A 20,276-nucleotide genomic window follows, 5' to 3' on the forward strand; every position below is an offset into this window, starting at 1 on the left:
TTTTTGCCAGTTTTTGCAAATATATATATATATATATATATATATATACACACACACAAACACACACCACTCTGCGTGCTATGCCTAGGAATATCACTTTATTGTCCCATGACCCTCCTACTGAGCTCTAAACTGTCAAAGTACAGCTGCCCCAAGGAGACGCTCAGTTCCCTTTCTCTTTGCTCTGCTCCTTTTCCTTTATGGACTTTGTATCTTGCTGCTCTCTAGCTGGGTGTGTAGTTGAGTCAGGTTGCTGCCTCAGTCAATAATAAGCAGGGCCAGGTGAGAAAGGCTTGGGATGCTGTGTCTCTTGGTTGGCAGTACCTTGGCTAATGGATTGTGTGTGTATATCAGACAATGACAAGTAGAAGGTGAAGCTGGTGGGGAGTTGTTATAGTGCACCTGTGTGTATGTGCAAATATCATTGTGCGTGAGTGTGTTCAGACTGGGGGTTACATCTGTAGTTTGCTTGTGTAGCTCAGTTCCCCAGTTAATGTTGATTGGACAGCAATGGCTCCAGCTGAAGTCACTAGAGGTTTATGTTATTTCAGCTGTTTTTTTCTTTCTCCCAGCAGCTAAAAGACCCAGGTCAGGACTCCCTGCTCAACATGGTAAGTGTCAGCTCTTTTTCTATTAATGGAACATGTGCCATTGTATTAAGAGCATCAACTTCCTACATTAGGGATGAGTAGCCCTCCACATCATCATCATTACTATATAGTGCCAAACAAGGTTACAGAATAAAGATTGGGATCGAGGTGCAGTGCTCGCAAGAGCTTACAATCTAAATAAAGTAGAACTACAACTGCCAACATCCCATAGACAGATTAAAGATGTGCTCCCCATCCCAGATGTAACGAAAGTTATAATCTATCTTCTCACTGCCATGTTGATGTTCCTTAACTGAGATATTTTATAAGGACTATTGTAGAACTCTTCTAGCGCTTCTAGCAAAACTGGGACATTAGCATCCTGTAAGTAAACTGTCTGGACTCTGACACTCGGTATTAAAAACCTGGGACATGCAGGAGCCCAATGGGGCACCTATAGTGCCAAGGCTTGTTCAGTTACACTGGGCAAATTAGACCACGAGAGTTGCCCATAATCATAGCTTGATGAAAGTTATTTCCTAATTGGTATGTTACTGCACTGAGGCCAGGTACTTTTGACCTTGGCAAAAACTTGACAAGGGGGTGGCATTTGGAGGGGACAGAGCAATGGCATTTGGGGGCATGGTCATGACATATAGTGGTATGCAGAATTTTGTTCAGCTGCCACACTTCTCATATCCAAAGAGACAGTTGTGAACCGAAAAATTAACCCAAGAAAAGGAGAACTTTAAATCGGACAGGTGGCAACCATAACTGAGGCACGTATTTCCAGGGTTAGTTTTACTAATTTCATCTGAGGTTGTAGATTGACAAGCAATGACAAAGCAATTGTCTCTACTACTACTCTTCCCAGAGACTTCTCTCTCAATTTAATTTACAGTGGTGCCATTTTTATGTCGCTAGAAGGTCCCTGTGGTTCTTGCCATGTTCTCTCTCTTTGCCTCTCTCCCTGGAATTGTTTTATGATGCAGAAGGGTGTTGGAAGATCTTCAGATCTTTGATCCATGACGTTAATGAAAGCCCTGTGTGGCACATTCCACGCTCAGCATTATTGCTTATCGTGGAAGGGAAGCCTTCATGGCAATAGAAACTCACCTGTAGTGGCCGTGTAATAAATCTCACTAATGGGTAATATTATTATGTTTGTTTGATGGTTGATGATATCATGTAGCACTTCGGTTTCATGCTTTGCAATAAACAATGTAGGGTGATAGCCCACTAAGAATTCTATATGCTTTCTCACTGTATTAGTCCAACCAATGAGTAATTACTTATAATGACTAAAGTCTACTAAAATGTAACAATTTAAAGCAAATATCCTAACAGTCACTGTACCTAGCTGCACCTGCCTCTGATTATGTTAATAACTGGTTGCCCTGGTTGTGTGGAATGAAAGTTCTCTACCACCAGTCAAGTCTTTAAGGTGCTTGACATTTTGTTTTGTTATGCATCCAGTTTACATTCTGTGTCTGGCTGATTTGAGTCTGTAGAGCAGGGGTGTCCAAAAGGTAGATCGGGATCTACCAGTAGACCTTTAGTTGGTGATCAGTAGATCTCCGGACACTGTCAACAAAGAGGTTGACTAAATTACCCTCCTGTTTTATTCTTTACATTCAGATATTTATTTAAATGTTGATGCTGTGCATACAAACATGAGTTCAGACTTTTTTCTTCTGCTCTCTTGCTTGGAAAGGACCTGACACAACTGGCCATCCCGGCTGAACTTGTGGCTCTTCTGAACTCTCCAGAAGGTGAGTATCCAAAGGGTCCATGTGGAAGCACCTTCGTCTGTACACTCTCGTTGTGTTGGAGATACTCTAAGCTTGTGATTTCTCATGGTATTGTTGTCCTCAGGCCCGATAACATAATCCAAATGGTCAGTGTAGAGATCCTTCATCTGTAGACTCCCTTTATGTAGAAAAAACTGGGTTAGCATGTGACTTCTCACAGTGTTAGATGTTTTCAAGCCTATTGTTTGGAAAAAAACTAATTTTTTTTTCTTTGCTCTCTCTGCAGTACGGTCCCATGCTCAGAGTGCTCGAATCACAGAGGTCTCCCCTCCACAGGTTGTGGCACAGTCTGCCCTGTTTCTTCCCACTGACATCAACAACTTTCCATTCTCCAACTTTATCCAGTCGTATTTCAAGGTATTGCAGATATAATCGTATGTCATGGTGGGACAGATATTCAAGACAGCAACAATTGTCAGTTTAGGCTTGTTTCATAAATTAAACCTTTCTCTCTCAATCTTGACAGGATCCCACCTTGCCTCCCATAGGGCAGCCACTGTCTGATCCTCTAACACGTGTGTCCCGGAATGATAATGGAGCTGCCCTGGAGCTTTATAAACTGGTGAGAAATATGACTGTCCCCATATACATAGTAGAATAGCTGCCACTGCATTACCTTGTATCCATGACCTCTAATATTCTCTGATAAACAGGGAAAAGTTGTGCTCACCACTCATTTTTAAAAACATTAGGCGGGGGTGCAATGTGGCTGTGACCACAAAATGTCTTAAATATATTGATAATGGGTTGAGTGCTGAGGACCTCTTGTATTTGTCTCTAATATTCTCTGCCCATCCTAGGCACTGCGGTTTGTGGGAGACACATCAATGCCCTCCTGGCAACAGAGAATTCTGGGTAATTATATTGCTGAGCGCTGCCTGCGCCAACCTTCACTGAACGATGAGGTGCTTTGTCAAGTGACAAGCCTGACAGTACAGAATGTCAATGAGGAACAGTGCCAGCGAGCATGGCTGCTGCTTTCCATCCTTCTTAGCTGCCTCACACCCTCTCCCACCCTGGAGAAACCCCTTCTCAAGTAAGTTACAACTATTAGTAAGTGTCACTGAAGATGCCTACTAGAACATTTAGGGTTTTCTTTCCCCAGCCTTAGCTTATCTTTCTTTACAGATATGTCTCAGACCAAGGCGTAGAAGGGTACAAAGCCATGTGCCAGCACAACATTTTGCGTGGTGGGTCTCAGGGCCAGAAAGCCCTTAACAACTTGCGTTCTCATGCCCCCACCCTGATGGAGTGGACAGCCAGTGAGAGAAGAGGGAAGATGGTCTTGGATTTGAACACCTACAATGGTGAGACAGCAAGCAAACATGAATGCTCTGCCATTTCTATTTCAGGAAATCCCCAGGAAGTTCCACACCTACTTCCTTCCATGTTCGATGCTCGCTTGCTTAATTTCAGTTATGAATACTAAACTTACTGACATCATGTTCTTCTAAGGTGGATGGGGCATATTATATCTGCATAGCAAGCTTTTCTTCTTTCTAGGGATAAGTTCATAATACATCTATATACTAAATCAAACCCAAATTGACAAATACAAATCTGTAAATTTGTAAAGTCTTCATTTCTTGACAGTTTAAATCATTTCATGTTGAGGGTTCAGATTCTGTCCAGCTAAATACTAAGATTTCAGCAGAATGCGAATAATCTGGGATTTATCTGAATCCTAAACCAAATTCTCATTCTTTTGCACCTCCTGTTTTCCAAAAATATGTCCTGTTGCATATCTTTCCATGGTTATGTTCTCTTAAATTCTACTTCCTGTTAGGCACATCAGACCTACTATACTCATTGGCATTATGTTTATCTACTTCTTCATACACCAAACTCCCTTTACAAGTTCCTCTTCATCTTATTTACTTCCTTTTCCTCACATTTGGCCTACTCAGAACACACTCTAGAACATATTCCTTTGATTCTGTAGCAGCATAGACACGTGCTGGGTGGAAGTCACACAATAAAGACCTAGTTCCAACAAGATACAAGCATATCATATTTGTGGATACATAACAAAGCATTCCCAAACCAAACATCAAACTGTCAGTATTATTTTTTATAGAGAAATGTTATTTTTTAACACAATTTATAAAAACCTCTACAAACAACATTACCAAATGAGAAGGTCTGTTAGCTATGCACAGTTTAAATTGAAAAACTATAAGCTAATAAATCTATGGTCCTCAGCTTTATGACATCCCCCCAGTGCACCTAGCCAGGTATATATACTATATTTTTAGTGTTAAATGACTGGGTTGTATGTGAAGCTGGATCCATTGTCTTTTTGGCAAAGAACAAACATTTTCCAAATGCCATCCTCTATATCTGGGACTACTGTTTACATTTCTCATATGATTCATCAAAAGGATCACCTGGAATCTGTTAAACAAACAAAAAATCTGTAATACCACCTTGAAATAAATAACATATGGAAAGGTATTTTTAAGCAGTATATCTTTTTGGGTCACAATTTCTGTTCTGAGTGCTGGACCATGCGTTGCAAAACCAAAAATGTAAGGCACTGTCCATATTTGGCTTACTCCATTTACTATTTTTTTTCTAATTTACCCACTTTGTGTTATTTCCACATGTTCATATCCAGCTCTCATTTTGTATATTTGCTTTAAGTACTATACACCTATGGATGCTTATCTGCATCATGCCATATAAGGTGGCAGACCCTATCTTGTCCTCCCCACCACTTGTACTTACCACTCCAATGCTTAACATGAGGCATGTGGCTGGGATCCCAAGTATAACTGATGTTTCCTAGACCAGCAAAACCGTGAGATTCTCAAATTGCTTCCACCTTTCAAGGATGTTATGCAACTTGCTTCCTTACCCATAAAAGTTGACAGCCAATTACTAATACTAGCTTTTTTTCACTTATTTAATCTAACTGATGCTAATTGCAAATTTGTTAACCTTTTTTATTCTTTTTATGGTTTTCAGATGAAAAATACTCAACAGAAGTGGATTCTTGGACAACTGGGGAGCAGATTGCTGGCTGGCTGCTTCAGTCTAGGTGAGTTTGCCTAATAATTTGCGGCACACGTTGCTTCCATTGGGATTTCACTGCATACAATTCATATTTCTAACCATTCAGTATTAATAAACAATAACTTCCATAATTCCACAACTTTTGCTTATAGTAATCTGAAGGTTTCACCTTTGAATTCTCTGCTTTTTATAAAGGCAACTATTTATGGGCCAATGAAAAATGCTGATTTAGCCCTTCAGAAGTAGTCAGCAGCTATTGGCCTGTGTATGGCCTCCTTCCATTGGCCTGCCCAATTGAGAAGTGAAAATTGGACAAGTTTGAAAATCTGTTTGTATGAGGACCACAGTCACAGATTTATGTATTCTCTCCTTATTAGTCTGAATTGTTTCACACATGGGTGGCCAAACCTCGCCAAATGAGTGGATCTATTCACTTATGGCCACCTTTGGTGTATGAAACACCATATTTCAATGTATATAATTTCTTACTGCGTTTCTGATTATCTTGTCTCCTCTTTTCTCCATAGAGGTATGGGGGAAATGCCCAGAGGCTGGGCGGTTTCAATCCTAGATAGAGATCAGTTTTTGGATCTGTCTGGAGGTGACTTCATACTGGATGTTATTGCTGAAGTAGAAGATGGCGTCCCACCTAACCCAGAGACAACAGATTTACCATTTGGAGATAGTGGTATTCCAGAGCCCCCTCCTGATTTTGCACCTCAACTCTCATTTGGGAATCCAGGTTTCCCAGCTCCTGGACTACCACCTGCCCCTCCACCAGCTCCTCCTCCTCCTCCTGTCCCTCCTCCTTTGAACATGTGAGTAATGATATTTTAATATTTTAGAAAGTTACTTTGTAAACTCTACTAAAACTATAGAGGAATTCACTGAGGGTTGTACTTGTCCTTGTACTTGTTGTTTATTTTGGGTTCTGGATGATTCAAAGAATGAAGCCAGAAAGCTTGCTACTTCTTCTCTACCCTCCCTGATCTTCCAGTTCATGACTCTGTTGTATTATCTGCAAGATACATCTCCAGCTTTAAGTGGTCAGCACTGAACCGATCTATGGGAAGATAATGTGAAGGCCACATACAGAGCCGCTGTTATGACTTACAATAGATGGTGACAGTTTTGAGGAGGAGATGAAGCATCATTGGATTCTCCTCTTCATATTCCAGTCCATGATTGCTTGGTATTATCTACATAATACACCTCCAGTTAGTTTTAGTCAGTGAGGCATCTATCTATGAGATGATCAGCTGAAAGCCAAACAGCTCTTTTGAAGTTATATTAACATCTTAAAATATACAGATGTGGTGTCAGTGTTGAGTTACAGACAAGGTGTCATTTGAGCCAATAGGTCTAGATAGGCAAGGTTACTTTTTATTTTAAAGTAATAGTGGCTTATTATTATGGCTGCATGAAGGTCACCAAAATGCATGCTGGAACCCTATCCCCTCTGGTCTACTGTAACCTCTGTGTAATAGACATGCCTGCTTACTATATAGCAACACTACAGTCTATGCTAAACTCAGGATTACCTCACACCCTCTTTACACTGGCTTCATAGCATCTAACATAGTTTGATTGGCTCCATCATTATCCACAGTATCATATAAAAAATCAGTTTACTCAGGAGCACCTCCAAACATCTCAACTAGTGATGTGTGGGTCGACAAAAAGTTGACACACACCCTACCCTAACCAGTCACTCCCAACCCGGGCTTGACAATTGTATTTATAGATCCTCACCAAACTCACGCATCTATGATGTTGTGAAGGGGCAGGGTGAAGCAGGAGAATGCCTATGAGTACAGGCCCCCGGAGTTGGAAGCAGGGCATAGTAAGGTAAGGTAAGAGGAAGGAAATGTCCAGCCCAAACCTGCCAGTGGCCTGCAAAGCATGTGTGGATGCCGGTCCAAACCCACCTGACCCGTGGCTCCCAGGGGTTTTGGACCAACCTGCACATTACTAATCCCAACATTAAGATCTCTCTGGACTCCTGAGTATCAACTTCTCCTCTTGTTTCGATGCCACAACTAGTCTTATCAGCTTTTGTCTCCTCCTTATTGCATACCTCCCAACATTTTGCAAGTAAAAAGAGGGACAAAAATTTTTTTCCCACGTAGCACAGCATAATTTTTGACCACGCCCCATTCTGTGGCCACACCCCCTAATTACAATGTTCATTTTACAAATTTTGGCAGGTTATGAAAGTTTCTTATTTGCACCTGTTATTTGTTCTGGGCTCTCTGCTAAAATTAAGCGAGAAACTTTGTTTCTTTTTCTGGCTGTTCAGTGCAGAGAAAATAGGGACTTTCCAGTACAAATGAGGGACTGCAGGTTGAGCTGTCAAAAGAGTAGGGAAGCACCGAATCCAGGATTCGGTTCGGGATTCGGCCAGGATTCGCCCTTTTTCAGCAGGATTCGGATTCGGCCGAATCCTTCTGCCCAGCCGAACCGAATCCAAATCCTAATTTGCATATGCAAATTAGGGGCGGGAGGGAAATTGCATGACTTTTTGTCAGAAAACAAGGAAGTAAAAAATGTTTTCCCCTTACCACCCCTAATTTGCATATGCAAATTAGGGTTCGGATTCGGTTCGGATTCGGTTCGGTATTCGGCCGAATCTTTCACGAAGGATTCGGGGGTTCGGCTGAATCCAAAAAAGTGGATTCGGTGCATCCCTACAAAAGAGGGACTGTCCCTCTGAAAAAGGGACAGTTGGGAGGTATGTTATTGTTGAATTTCTAGCTCAGGTTACATAACCAAAAGTTACTGTGCCTCACAGCAAAATCATGTTGGACCACAGTGGACCACCATCAAGGTGGATATGGGGTCTGGCCTAAATTGTTGAAATTCTTTAACTGGATATATTGGGACTAGGGAGGTGTTTTATGGACTGAGGCACCATATAAATGGCAACATATACACTCACAGGTGAACTTTCACTATGTTGAAGGCCGCAGTAATCAAGGTAACACAGCGGTAAATGGTTAATGGTAAATGGTTTGTTAAATATTTACCTTTCTGTGTTTCCTCTTTCCAATCTGGCAGTTAAATGGTTTCTGGTTGATAAATATGTGTAACATCAGTTTTGTGCCTGGATTTGAGCCGAGTTTGTGTTTAAATAGTGAACCAAAGTGTGTGGTTCTCTGGAAAAAAAAAATTGGCTTGATCTTATTGGTGTAAAATCTCAGCAATGGAATCTGTCTACAGTTAATGAGGACAAGAATCATGGCATGCCTCTGTGTATTATACCCTTCATTTATTTCCTGTACATGTTGAGGTTAAATGCTCTTGGGTACACAAATATATAGTTTCAGCCTTATTGGATGCTTTCTCTTCACCTTGTAGCAAAGTCTGCTGGAGGATGTGTTGTTTTGACATATTGTATGAGCTGATTATGTCACCAGTAATATAATAAGCCTAAAACCAGCCATATATAGCAATTAAGATGCCTTTTGCTGAATATTTTTTTGTACATTGTTGGCCAGGACTAATGCTTGCATTCAAGGTGTGGCCTCGCCAGTTCTATATAGATATAATTATGTTTGTGTCTTAAATTCCACAATTTATGAGTGCTGTTACACACTGTCATCTACATTCTCATTTACTGTATACTCAATACAATTTATACTATTTATACTCAATAAACACCTATGATTAACTACCGGAGGGTACGAAACGAGTAAGGTGGGTTTCATGGGGTCGGTGTGTACTACTTTTTAATATGTTAATCAAATAAATTTGGACTGTTATGGATTATGAGTCACGGGATATATATTTTTGGTGAATAGTTTTTTAACTGTGCCCTGGGATCTGGGGTAAGATTCTGGTATTCTATTGCCCAATACGGACTGGCAGTATAGACCCCCCCTAATTATTCTATTGTTTTGCGCATTTATACTCAAACATATACATTTTAAACTATAAATAGCTTCCTTGTTACTTGTGAAGGCTGTCGGGGATATTAGTTATACCCTTAATTTTGGGTTCAGTTTTAACCTGGGTATAAGATATAGTTCAGTACTGCTGATGCAGACCTGAACTTTCCTGCATTGACATTGACAACTCAATACAACTGGTAGCACCACCAGATGGGGACTTGAGCCTTCCTGTGTGGCTAGGAGCCCCCTTTTAACTCTGGCCCTGAGTCTACCTTCATGGGAGGATGCCATCAAGCCTAGGTGGTTCTATCGATATTATGTAAGGCAAAATCTTTTCCCCTATGTCCCAGAAAGGATTCTAGCTACATAATACCATTTATATCATCTTGGAATTCATTGCTCATGACTACACATTATGTCATAACTGGGCTTGGACCTTGCTTGTGATTTTCATGCGAATTCTTTGATAATGCAGTGTGTCACACAGCTAAAAACAACTCCTCGTGTCTCTACATCCTGTGAATATTTCATATGTACCCTAGTACAAATACATATTTCTAGCAAACAAATGGGAAAGTCAGGATGAAGTGGGAGTATAATTTGAGTTCACAGTAACACTACTTAGTCGCTAAGGAGTGGTGTGTAATAGCCCAGTATAAAAGCAATGTGCTTGGACTTTGTCATAGTGTTCAGGTGTCTTGTATAAATATGGCCTGATGTATATGTACATATATGTGTCGTGTAACTGTATAATATTAACTCCTTTTGCAGTCTGAAGTGTGTGTGTGTATAGGGCTGTCTGTTAAGGGTGTGTAAATACAGATATAAGAGCTAGAGTTATATTTAGGTGAAGTCTGGAATAGAGGGTGCAGTGAGGAAAGATGGTGAAGGTGAGCTACAGGGCTACCAACACGAATATTTAGAGATTTCTTATAACCCGAGGATGGAAAAAGTCTGAATCTAAAAAAATCTGGCATCTCAGACCTGCCGAGGTTGTATATAAATCAATGGGAGAGGTCCCTATCCTATTTAGAAGTTTCTGTGGTCTGCACTGGAATTAGCCAGAAAATCCGACTATTACGGACTTTTCATGCTAAAATCCGAAAAATCTGGGCTTTTCGTACAAAAATCGTACGATTTGGATTTTTGCTCTATTTTATCGAGTTTGTCCCCGACCCAATTAAATCATGCTTTATAAATAATAAAATAAGGCCAAATTGCAGATTCTAGTTTTATTTAAAAAAATCTGAAAAAAGCGGATTTTGATAAATAACCCCCATAGAGTACCAGCTATTGCTAACAACTCCCAACACCCTTGATTTTCACTGAGCACTAACACCTGATAGAGCAGAGTCGTCTTTTTCTTATTTTTTTTAAAAGGGCGTTTTTGTGTATGATTTTTATTAAGATTTCCAGCTCTGTGGATAGGCAGTTTGTTTAAAGTCCACAATAAAAGTAAATAAATAGCCAATTTATTATTTAAGCTCGACAGTAAATGCAGGCTTATCACACGGCTCACTGAGTGGATTTTCAATTAACACTGCAATAGGCAAATACTAAATAATGTATATGATAACAACATGATTTATAGTGGGACTATTCAGTGCCTGTAAAAATTGGTTATAATGTGTGATAAGCGTTGTTAAGGAAATTTCAGCACAGGAGAGGCAGGAATGTGTCAAGATCCCTCTTTAAAGGGCAAGTAAAACCAAAGATTTGAATACTTTGTACAGTTACAGATGTTATCTGCCTACTGTTTGTACATCTAATCCTGTTTTAAAATAGAAAAGGTTTCCATCTTTTTATAGGTGTGTAGGGAGCCAAAAATAACATTTGAGCCCTGTTTATCATCTATAACCATTGTACTCTAGATATCTTATCTGCTATCTGTTCTGCTCTGAATGGCTTCCTCCAAAGGAGCTTATTTAATGTCAATCAGAAGTTTGTTCTAGATTTCTCCCTTAAAAAATAAAGAATGGCTGCATGCAAATTTTTACATATGGTAGTGAGCTGCCATATTGTTTTCTTTGGCAGCACAGTATCAGGACACAGTTTATTGCAGACACAAAACATGCTCTTGTTCTATACCAAAGCAAATAAAATGGCAGCTCCTACTTATTTTTATAAATACAATATACAGGGAAGGAATATTTAGGGAACACAGCTGTACCTTTATATTGTATTAAATATATCTTGTTTCTTATGTCACAGGATGAACAGCTCCATTCCTCCCGCACCACCACTCCAGGCCTCATCCCTAACACAAGGTAATTGGGTTTATATTACATATTGACTGAGCAAGAAGGACGAGAATATTTAGTACCTATTAGCGTCTCCTGTTAGCATCAAATATATGCATGTAATAATTACTGTGTATATATATTGCTGGGCCTAGCAGTCCCATAAAAGTAATAGTGTATATTATTTTGGGTTAGTGACTCTCGAGCAAGGACTGGACTATTCCAATTATCCAACATCTTCCCTAAAGATACAGCTCATTTGAATGAGGCCAGCTTTGTCTACTTTCAGTTGGCCCGTGTTCTTGGACCAACTGCTGGAGGCAAGGGAACATTACAGCCCAAAGAAACAAATTCGCACCCCCCCCCCCAAACCAGCATTCCTCTAACACAAGGTTGGCAGCCCAACACCTCCAGGGCTGCAGATTGCCCACCTTTATTGCAGCCAATGTTGAACTACAGTCTTAACAAGTCATTAAAGGCTGGGATGTGTAGTTATCTATTCCTGCATCACTGTCTTTTCTCAGGCCTGGGCAGACAGCAAAGATTTGAGAACGATGTGCATGAGCAGTTCAGTCCTTCGGTGTCTCCATCTATGGTAAGTTTCCCAGAGGGGTTCCAGTGACGTCCATGTGTCTGATAACTTGCTCCCCCAGGAGATTCTGTGTGCAGCCCACAATGGCCTCTCTTTCTCTCCCTGAACATTTAGGCTGATGGCACTCGGGGCTTATTTTCAGCTGGTGCAAATGCCCAAATCCACCCCTTCTGCATCTCATTCTTTTGAATTATTCATGTCTTAAACTTCCATTAATGACACTTTTCAGCCCCAAGATGATGTAGTGTTTCCAGGCTGAAGAGCTCTGATATGAAATGCAAATCTCCTGCACCCATGGGTGCCCAAGCGTGTTATAATTACCTGACCCATGGGTGCAGGTGATTTTCACAGTGGAGGAACAATACTGAATGTTTTGTCACCTGCCTGCCTGTATCGAGGCCATCCGTGGCTGGTGAGCAGCCATTACTGTAAGATACACGTGCAGGGCCTTTGCTGACATAAGTAGACAACTTCACATAAATTTGAGGAACTCAAACATACTTTATTGATGAACAACCTCCTGTATGGAGGCAGCCTTACGACTGGGTCTCTGGTTATCAACAAGGATGATACTTGTACAATACCTATTACCTCTGCAAATTCTTTCCTCTCTCTCTTTGTGCTTCTTTCTCTCCGCTGTAGCACGCTTCACCAAAGCTTTCAGGGCCCCTGTCCTGCCAGAATGCACACACAGCATGCCTTTAGCTGTTCCAGGGAGGTCCTCCTTAACCCCTTTCTCTGCTGTGATCACTCATACAATGCCCAAGATTCCATTGTAACTCCACTCTAACTAAACCTACACGCTCGTATTCCTGACACTGGTGCATAATTGCCCAGGGGCTCTATCCCCCACTTAGTCACTCCTCAATGGGACAACAGGCTATCTGTGCACATTAGCCCTCTCTAACTTTCACTTACTTGTCACTACTATCCTGTAACCAGCCCTGATGCTATCCTCTAACCAGCGCTGATGGTTCTAACCTCCCCATAGGTCTGACCACTTTGTTCTGGATGCTGCCTCTTGATGTTTCTAGACCAAAGAGGAAGTGCCTTGTCACTACCTTATGTAGGATCCTGCAGGGGTTGTCACCTCCTGCTTGCTGAACTACCACACTGCCAACTATTTACAATAATAAAATATATTTTACCTCCTTGCACATCAAGATGAGACCTGTGTGCCATTGCTCTTAGACTAAACAAAGAGTTAAGGTGGTCATACACAGGGAGACCCTCTTGTTTGGCAAGGTAGCCATACAAGTGGATCTGGGCCCAATTTGACCACCCACATGCTGGGTAAAATTGGGCTGATCCTGTCATGGGCTATTTATACAGACCATCTGCAGTCTCAGCCTGAACAGGCAGAATCAGCAGCTTAAAGGAATTGTTCAGTGTAAAAATAAAAACTGGGTAAATAGATAGGCTGTGCAAAATAAAAAATGTTTCTAATATAGTTAGTTAGCCAAATATGTAATATATAAAGGCTGGAGTGACTGGATGTCTAACACAATAGCCAGAACGCTACTTCTTAAGGTGGCCATAGACGCATAGACAATATCGTACAAAACAAATTTTTGTACGATATTCGCTGCGTGTATGGTGGGAAAAGAGCCGATTGATATCGGCAGAAGACTTGAATATCGGTCGATCGGGCTGGGCGGAAAATTTTGATCGGGTACCTTTTGAAGGCACCCAAACATCGGCCATTGTTAGTGCCAACACGTAAGATACAGTTTGATTCAGCTCTACACTAGGGATGGGCGAATTTTTCCACCTTGTTTCGCTGCGGAAATGATGCCTATAGACTTAAAGTCGACATTTCGCCAGTGGCAAAAAACAGAAATACGGGTCAAATTCGCCCATTCCTACTCTACACGTGTGTATTGACTCGAACAAACTTTCTTGGAAAGATCTTTTCCAAAAAAGCAACCAATCCGTGACTTGTGGAGGGGGGCACATGGTTCATAACTGTTGCTGTTGAATCTGAGCTGAATGCTGAGGATCAATTACAAACTCACTGAACAGATATGTCCCATGTGCCCCCCCTCAAAGTCGCTGACTAACTCAGAGTTCGAGAGCTAAAAAGCAGGAAGTAGTGTTCTGTTATGTTAGACATCCACTCACTCGAGCCTTTATACATTACATTTTTGGCTAACTGACTATATTAGAAACTTTTTTTATTTTGCACAGACTATCTATTTACCCAGTTTTTATTTTTACACTGAACACTTGCTGTAAATCTGCACGTGTATGGCCACCTTTACTGTACACATTTTGCATGGCGGTCAGTAGGAGTCTCTGTTACCAGTATCTCCGCAGCCCCATCATAAAACATAAAGATTGCTTAGTGTGTAAAGATCCATCCCAGATCAGATTGCATGATGCATACCTCCAACATTCATTTCTTTCATCTGTTTCAGGATTGGGAAAATCTCAGCAGACGCATGAAAGGAGGAGGTGGCATTGGTCCCAATCGCCAAGGGTCTTTTTCTGCTGCTGGTGAGTACAACTTAACCTCCAGCTCGATATAAGTGAATGCAAAGGGAAAGTAAAACCACCACATCTGTAAAATGTTTGGATACTCAGGTAATGAAACCTTTTATATTCTTGCTCTGTATTCATCAACTAGAATAAGTCAAAGCCTGTTTGGCCCTATCCTCCTCTTTCCCTTCCAAAGTCCTCCTTTATTGGCATAGCATTAGCAAGAAAAGCCCCCTAAGTTTGCTCATAGTCTATACAGAGAGGAACAGTATATATAACACCACTATAGGTATTCCATTGTACTAAGCATAGCAACCCTGATTACTGATATTCATTTATGCAGGTTATGGAGGGATGGCTCCTATGTCTTCCTATTCAATGCCAATGATGAATGGGATGATGCAACCAATGGGCAATGTGCCAATGATGCCCTCAATGCCAGGTGAGATAAAAGACAAAAGTTAACTTCTGTCTAGGCAGCCACTTTTTTTCAAACACTTATAGCAGGGAGCTGCCATCGTTGGGGAGATGATGAAGTAAGAAGTCATATAACTCACTGGTAGTTTGGCACCTGCAGTATTGCTTCCCACCATTTTTGCCTGGTTACACTTACTTATTCCTACTTCACAAGTGGCTAATTTCAGGTATGATGCCCCAGCCAATGATGCCTCAGCCAATGATGCATCAGCCCATGATGCCTCAGCCCATGATGCCTCAGTCCATGATGCCTCAGTCCATGATGCCTCAGCCCATGATGCCCCAGATGATGCCACAGGCAATGCCTGCATCCCAGCCTGTGATGCCCTCAGTTGATCCCACGCAGGTGGCAGCCCAGCAGCAAGCTTTCATCAACCAGCAGGCCCTCGTTCTGGTGAGCTCATGCCCAGATTTTTTGTATACCTTACTTGGATATTGTGTCTACTGGATGTATTGGTGCCCTGTGCCTCTGGGCTGTGCATCACCTGATTTCTGTCTATTGCTGAGTTTTTCTTATTCTTGTAATTTGTATCTAAGGCCCAGCAAATGACACTTCAAGCTACCATGATATCTCAGAAGCAACAGAAGAAGCATGAAAAGCAGCAAAAGCAGACTTTTTCACGCTCCATGGATTCTTCCCAACGCTCTCGAGAACGTTCTCCTTCTCCTGTCCGTGCATCTAAACCTGTGCACAAACCCCCTTCTGCTCCTGCGCCACCTTCTGCCCCTGCACCACCTTCTGCCCCTGCACCCCCTTCTGCTCCTGCACCCACAAGCACTCCTGCTTCTGCACCCACAAGCACTCCTGCTCCTCCGCCTGCACCTATACCATCTGCAGATCCTCCACCTGCACCAGCTGCTCCAAAACCAGCACCAACAGCCAAATCTAAGCCAGAGTATAAACAAACAAAGGTAACAACCAAGGCAAGAGCAGGGCATTGCTGGGATAACATGGAATACCATGTTAGGTTAGATTCTGCATTGCTGCTTTAACATGCTCCCTGTACTTCTGGGTTTGTGACGTCATGTGTGCCTACATTACTTTCGCAAATTACTCATCCAGCGTTGTGACACGGCAGCATAAATGTATCCTAATCCTATAAACGGAAGCAGAAAGTCTGTGGACTGACCATATCATAGCAACAAAACATGCTTACTATTACAGCTTCATGGAATTACATCAAAAAGGAATGTGCACTTAATATAAATAGGGTACATCAGTGTACAAAAGCCACAGCCCAAGTTATATTTACAAAGCTAATCTAAAAGATTGCAAATGTGACATAAAGGTGCTTATCTCAATATCTTGACATCAAGTATAAGTAAAAAAGATACATAGCAAACAAATACAACAGTATAAGATATAATAATACAATATCAAAAAGTGCTAATATAATGTGCCATAACATAAAGTGACTGTGCATTTTGGATCGTGTCTCTTCTCAATTTAAAGTGACTGTGCCATAAAAATATACATACATATATTGATCATACAAATGACATAAAAACGTGGCAACACCAGTGACCACTTCAAATGACTCAAACAAGTACTGTATATTTAAGGTGACAGTCCAAAGTGCATTAAAATTCCAAGTCAAGGATAAATCAGTCCAACATCAATGTCCTATATAATCTGTTGAAATAGCAACACATATAAAGTTAAAAGTTATTAAACACATCAAACATCAGAAAAAATAAAAACTCATTTTCAAAACAGGCAGAGGTCATTGATCCCAAAAAATAACGATAATTTCTTGTCTTCATTAAGTCCACTGGGAGAGTGTTCAAATTATAAATCCATCTCAACTCACGCGGTTTCAGGAGCAACTCTGTGTCACCCTTCCACCCTGGTTGGTGTTTTCACCTGCTCTATACCCATAAAGAGTAACTGGCTAACCTGGTGCTGTTCATGTAAAAAATGTCTAGCTATGGGGGATGAGCTTTTGCCCTAACATCACTCATATTCTGATACTTAATGCCCTAGTGGCTTCTCCTACATAGAGTTTCCCACAAGGGCATTTCAACATATACACAACATGGTCCGACTGGCACTTAATTCAATCCCTTATTTCACAGCCTTTACTGGTTATTGGATGACAAACGTTGCAGGTATGTACCACAAAGTTGCAGTTAACACACCTCCCGCATTGATACATCCCCTTTGTGCCGCTCAACCAGGTGCCTTATTCTGTGCTGACAATACGCCTGACCCGTAATAGTTGGCTATAGGTGGCCCACAGGATGAAAGCTACGAGGATCTAAATACGTAATCCTATCAGTCAGTTTCCTGTAAATATCAGTTGCAAACCCACCATCCTTCAGTTCAACCAGAACATCCAAAAAGTGTACCTGATGCACATCATACTCTGAATCCTGGAATTGAGGCAGTTACTGAAGATATGCAAAAGTTCCTCTGATCCCTGACAAATAAATAATAGATTGCACCTCATGCTTAACTGCATAGTGATTAACTGTATTGGAGTGCCCTCCATTGATTTGTATTTCAGTGCTGGGACAAAGCCATTCTCTGACCCAAACACCACCCACCAGTAAATAGTCAGGCAAGCCGTTGAGCATAAATAACAAATGCATTTTAAACTTGTACAACCATATCCCTTAACCATAATAAATAAGTCAACATGCATGATATCCCACCCCAAGGACTTCTCCTAATAACGCCTGATCCTAGATTGCACTATCCACTAGCAAACACCAGTAAAATCTACAAGGCTCATGCTGGATTTGTGCAGAACATAATGTGTTTTCTATTCTCAGGCTTTATGGGAAATTGATGATGATGATTCAGAATATGCTGAACAAAGACAAACATTCGAACAGAAGAGGCAGTTTTTCCAAAGAATGGGTGAGTATTAATGTCCTAAAACTAAATGTAGAAATTGGGCAGTGTGTGGCTCTGTGCTCTTTATTGTGGTGCATGCAAGGGCAATTTCTACTGATGGTCTCAGGGTTTTAGGGCAGATACACACTGTCAGAGTCGGGGAGATTAGTCGCCCGGCGACTCCTCTTCTTTCGCTCTGAGTGCCAACTGGAAGGCAGTTCGGGGAGATTAGTCGCCCCGAAGAAGAGGAGATTTGTAGCTGGGTGACTAATCTCCCCGATTCTGAGCATGTGTCTCTGCCCTTAAGTATAAGAAAAGGATTTATAGTAAGGCAAGTACAGCTCTTAGCATGCATGACGCTGGATATGTTGAGTACTTTTCTTTGGTGTTTACAGGAAGTCAAAATATCAAAATAAAATCATTGAAGCCCCCTTCAAAAATCCTACTCCCAAGCACAGGAGGTCAGAATATAAATTTTGACAGTGACAGCGAAAGCGACCAAGAACCTCAAAAACTACCTGAACCAGAGCCAAAGCCAAAGCCAAGTAAGAGAAACCAAAGTATAGTCCTGTGCTTCCCACATTCCTTGTTGCACAATACTGTGCTCTATTAACAGCACATGGGTAAGTTGTTTTTTTTTTTTTTTTAATATTTACATTTTATTTGATCTTTGCAGAAACACCTACTCCGAAAGTCCCACCTCCTGCCCCCAAGAAACCAAATCTTAAAGACAAAGATCCCAAAGACAACGATTCCAAAGACAAAGACTGCAAAGATTCCAAACAAAAAGATCAAAAAGAAGAAGATTCCAAAGCTAAAGTTCCTAAAAAGAAAGATTCCAAAAAGAGTGCAGTTGTGAAACCAGCCCCTAAGCCACAACCCAGCCAGGAAATAAAAGAAATCATTAAAATGTATCAAAGCCGCCCTCAGCCAGAGCTGAAACCCTATGAACCAGTCAGGTGAGGCCTAGGGGTAAAGTTAGAGGTGCCCGTCTATGATAGTGGGTCTTTGTTGGGTACAAATGTTCTGTAAACAACTGAGCATTTGATTTTAGGTTTATGTGACTGTGGGATAACAAGTAGGGAGAGATGATGTCTATAGTAGCAGTGGGATAATAGTCTCTGGGAAGGAACTGTGACTGTGGGATAGCAGGTATAGTAGGGAGAGATGGTGCCTATAGTAACAGTGGGATAATAGTCTCTGGGAAGGGACTGTGACTGTGGGATAGCAGGTATAGTAGGGAGAGATGGTGCCTATAGTAACAGTGGGATAATAGTCTCTGGGAAGGGTCTGTGGGATAGCAGGTATAGTAGGGAGAGATGGTGCCTATAGTAACAGTGGGATAATAGTCTCTGGGAAGGGTCTGTGGGATAGCAGGTATAGTAGGGAGAGATGGTGCCTATAGTAGCAGTGGGCTAATAGTCTCTGGGAAGGAACTGTGGCTGTGGGATAGCAGGTATAGTAGGGAGAGATGGTGCCTATAGTAACAGTGGGATAATAGTCTTTGGGAAGGGACTGTGGCTGTGGGATAGCAGGTATAGTAGGGAGAGATGGTGCCAATAGTAGCAGTGGGATACTAGTCTTTGGGAATGGACTGTAGCTGTGGAATAGCAGGTATAGTATGAAGAAAGGGAACAAAAATAATTTTGCCTTACACTGTAGGAAGCAAGATCAGTAAGTCAATGAATACACTGAATACATTGTAAATGGATTTAATCATGTCTGTATCCTACAGGAGAACAGCACAGAGCTTCCTGAAAAAGAAAGACCCCAAACAGGAGGCTCTGGAGAGACTACAGATGGCTGGACGGTATGAGGTAAGAGAATGAGAGGATGGAACAATGTTTGCAGAAGTATATGACAAGGTTTGCTACTGTGTGTAAGCTACTGTATTACCTTGTATCTATGGTAAAGTGGGAAGAATGGCCATACCACTAAATCTAGTTTGAATAGAAGTTACGCCAATTTGTAATAACTCCATTTCGATTCTAGTAGTATGTAAGTAAATCTAATTTTTCCCATTATTCACCAGCCACTGAGTTCACTTTTATACATTACTTGACCAGCCCCTGCGTTCTTAATGCCATTACTTCCTTCTACTTGATCCCAATGGTCCAGTTGGGTGAGATGCTGAAAGGTAGCAAGTGAGAACGTGTATAATGGCTTTGTGGAGCAAGAGAATCCCCTATTAGTAAAAGCTGCATCAATTAAACAGTGCCTTTAGCCTAATTTAGGACAAACAGTATCCCCCAGCCTGATAAGGGGAAAGAGAACATCACTGGAACAGACAGTAAAGATAATCCATTGCTCTTTACCAAGGATCTTACTGGTGGATGAATGAATT

The 20,276-nt window shown here is 41.3% G+C and overlaps 1 protein-coding gene across 1 annotated transcript in view; it reads left to right on the forward strand.

Annotated features, from left to right (window-relative positions):
• Positions 1-475: 475 nt before the first annotated feature.
• The window catches only part of LOC121399059 (unconventional myosin-XVB-like), a 34,914-nt gene continuing 15,113 nt past the window's right edge, over positions 476-20,276 (forward strand). Inside the window, exons 1-18 of the mRNA XM_041578868.1 lie at positions 476-611; positions 2,305-2,362; positions 2,628-2,758; positions 2,868-2,963; positions 3,202-3,437; positions 3,530-3,708; positions 5,369-5,441; positions 5,944-6,234; positions 11,518-11,573; positions 12,071-12,141; positions 14,556-14,634; positions 14,960-15,058; positions 15,261-15,487; positions 15,631-16,005; positions 17,869-17,956; positions 18,328-18,477; positions 18,609-18,891; positions 19,668-19,749. Of these exons, the coding sequence (XP_041434802.1) occupies positions 540-611; positions 2,305-2,362; positions 2,628-2,758; positions 2,868-2,963; positions 3,202-3,437; positions 3,530-3,708; positions 5,369-5,441; positions 5,944-6,234; positions 11,518-11,573; positions 12,071-12,141; positions 14,556-14,634; positions 14,960-15,058; positions 15,261-15,487; positions 15,631-16,005; positions 17,869-17,956; positions 18,328-18,477; positions 18,609-18,891; positions 19,668-19,749 (2,646 nt within the window). The 5' untranslated portion in view covers positions 476-539. The remainder of the gene's footprint in view (positions 612-2,304; positions 2,363-2,627; positions 2,759-2,867; positions 2,964-3,201; positions 3,438-3,529; positions 3,709-5,368; positions 5,442-5,943; positions 6,235-11,517; positions 11,574-12,070; positions 12,142-14,555; positions 14,635-14,959; positions 15,059-15,260; positions 15,488-15,630; positions 16,006-17,868; positions 17,957-18,327; positions 18,478-18,608; positions 18,892-19,667; positions 19,750-20,276) is intronic.

This window comes from Xenopus laevis, chromosome 9_10S, assembly GCF_017654675.1.
Source record: "Xenopus laevis strain J_2021 chromosome 9_10S, Xenopus_laevis_v10.1, whole genome shotgun sequence".
Classification (NCBI taxonomy): domain Eukaryota; kingdom Metazoa; phylum Chordata; class Amphibia; order Anura; family Pipidae; genus Xenopus; species Xenopus laevis.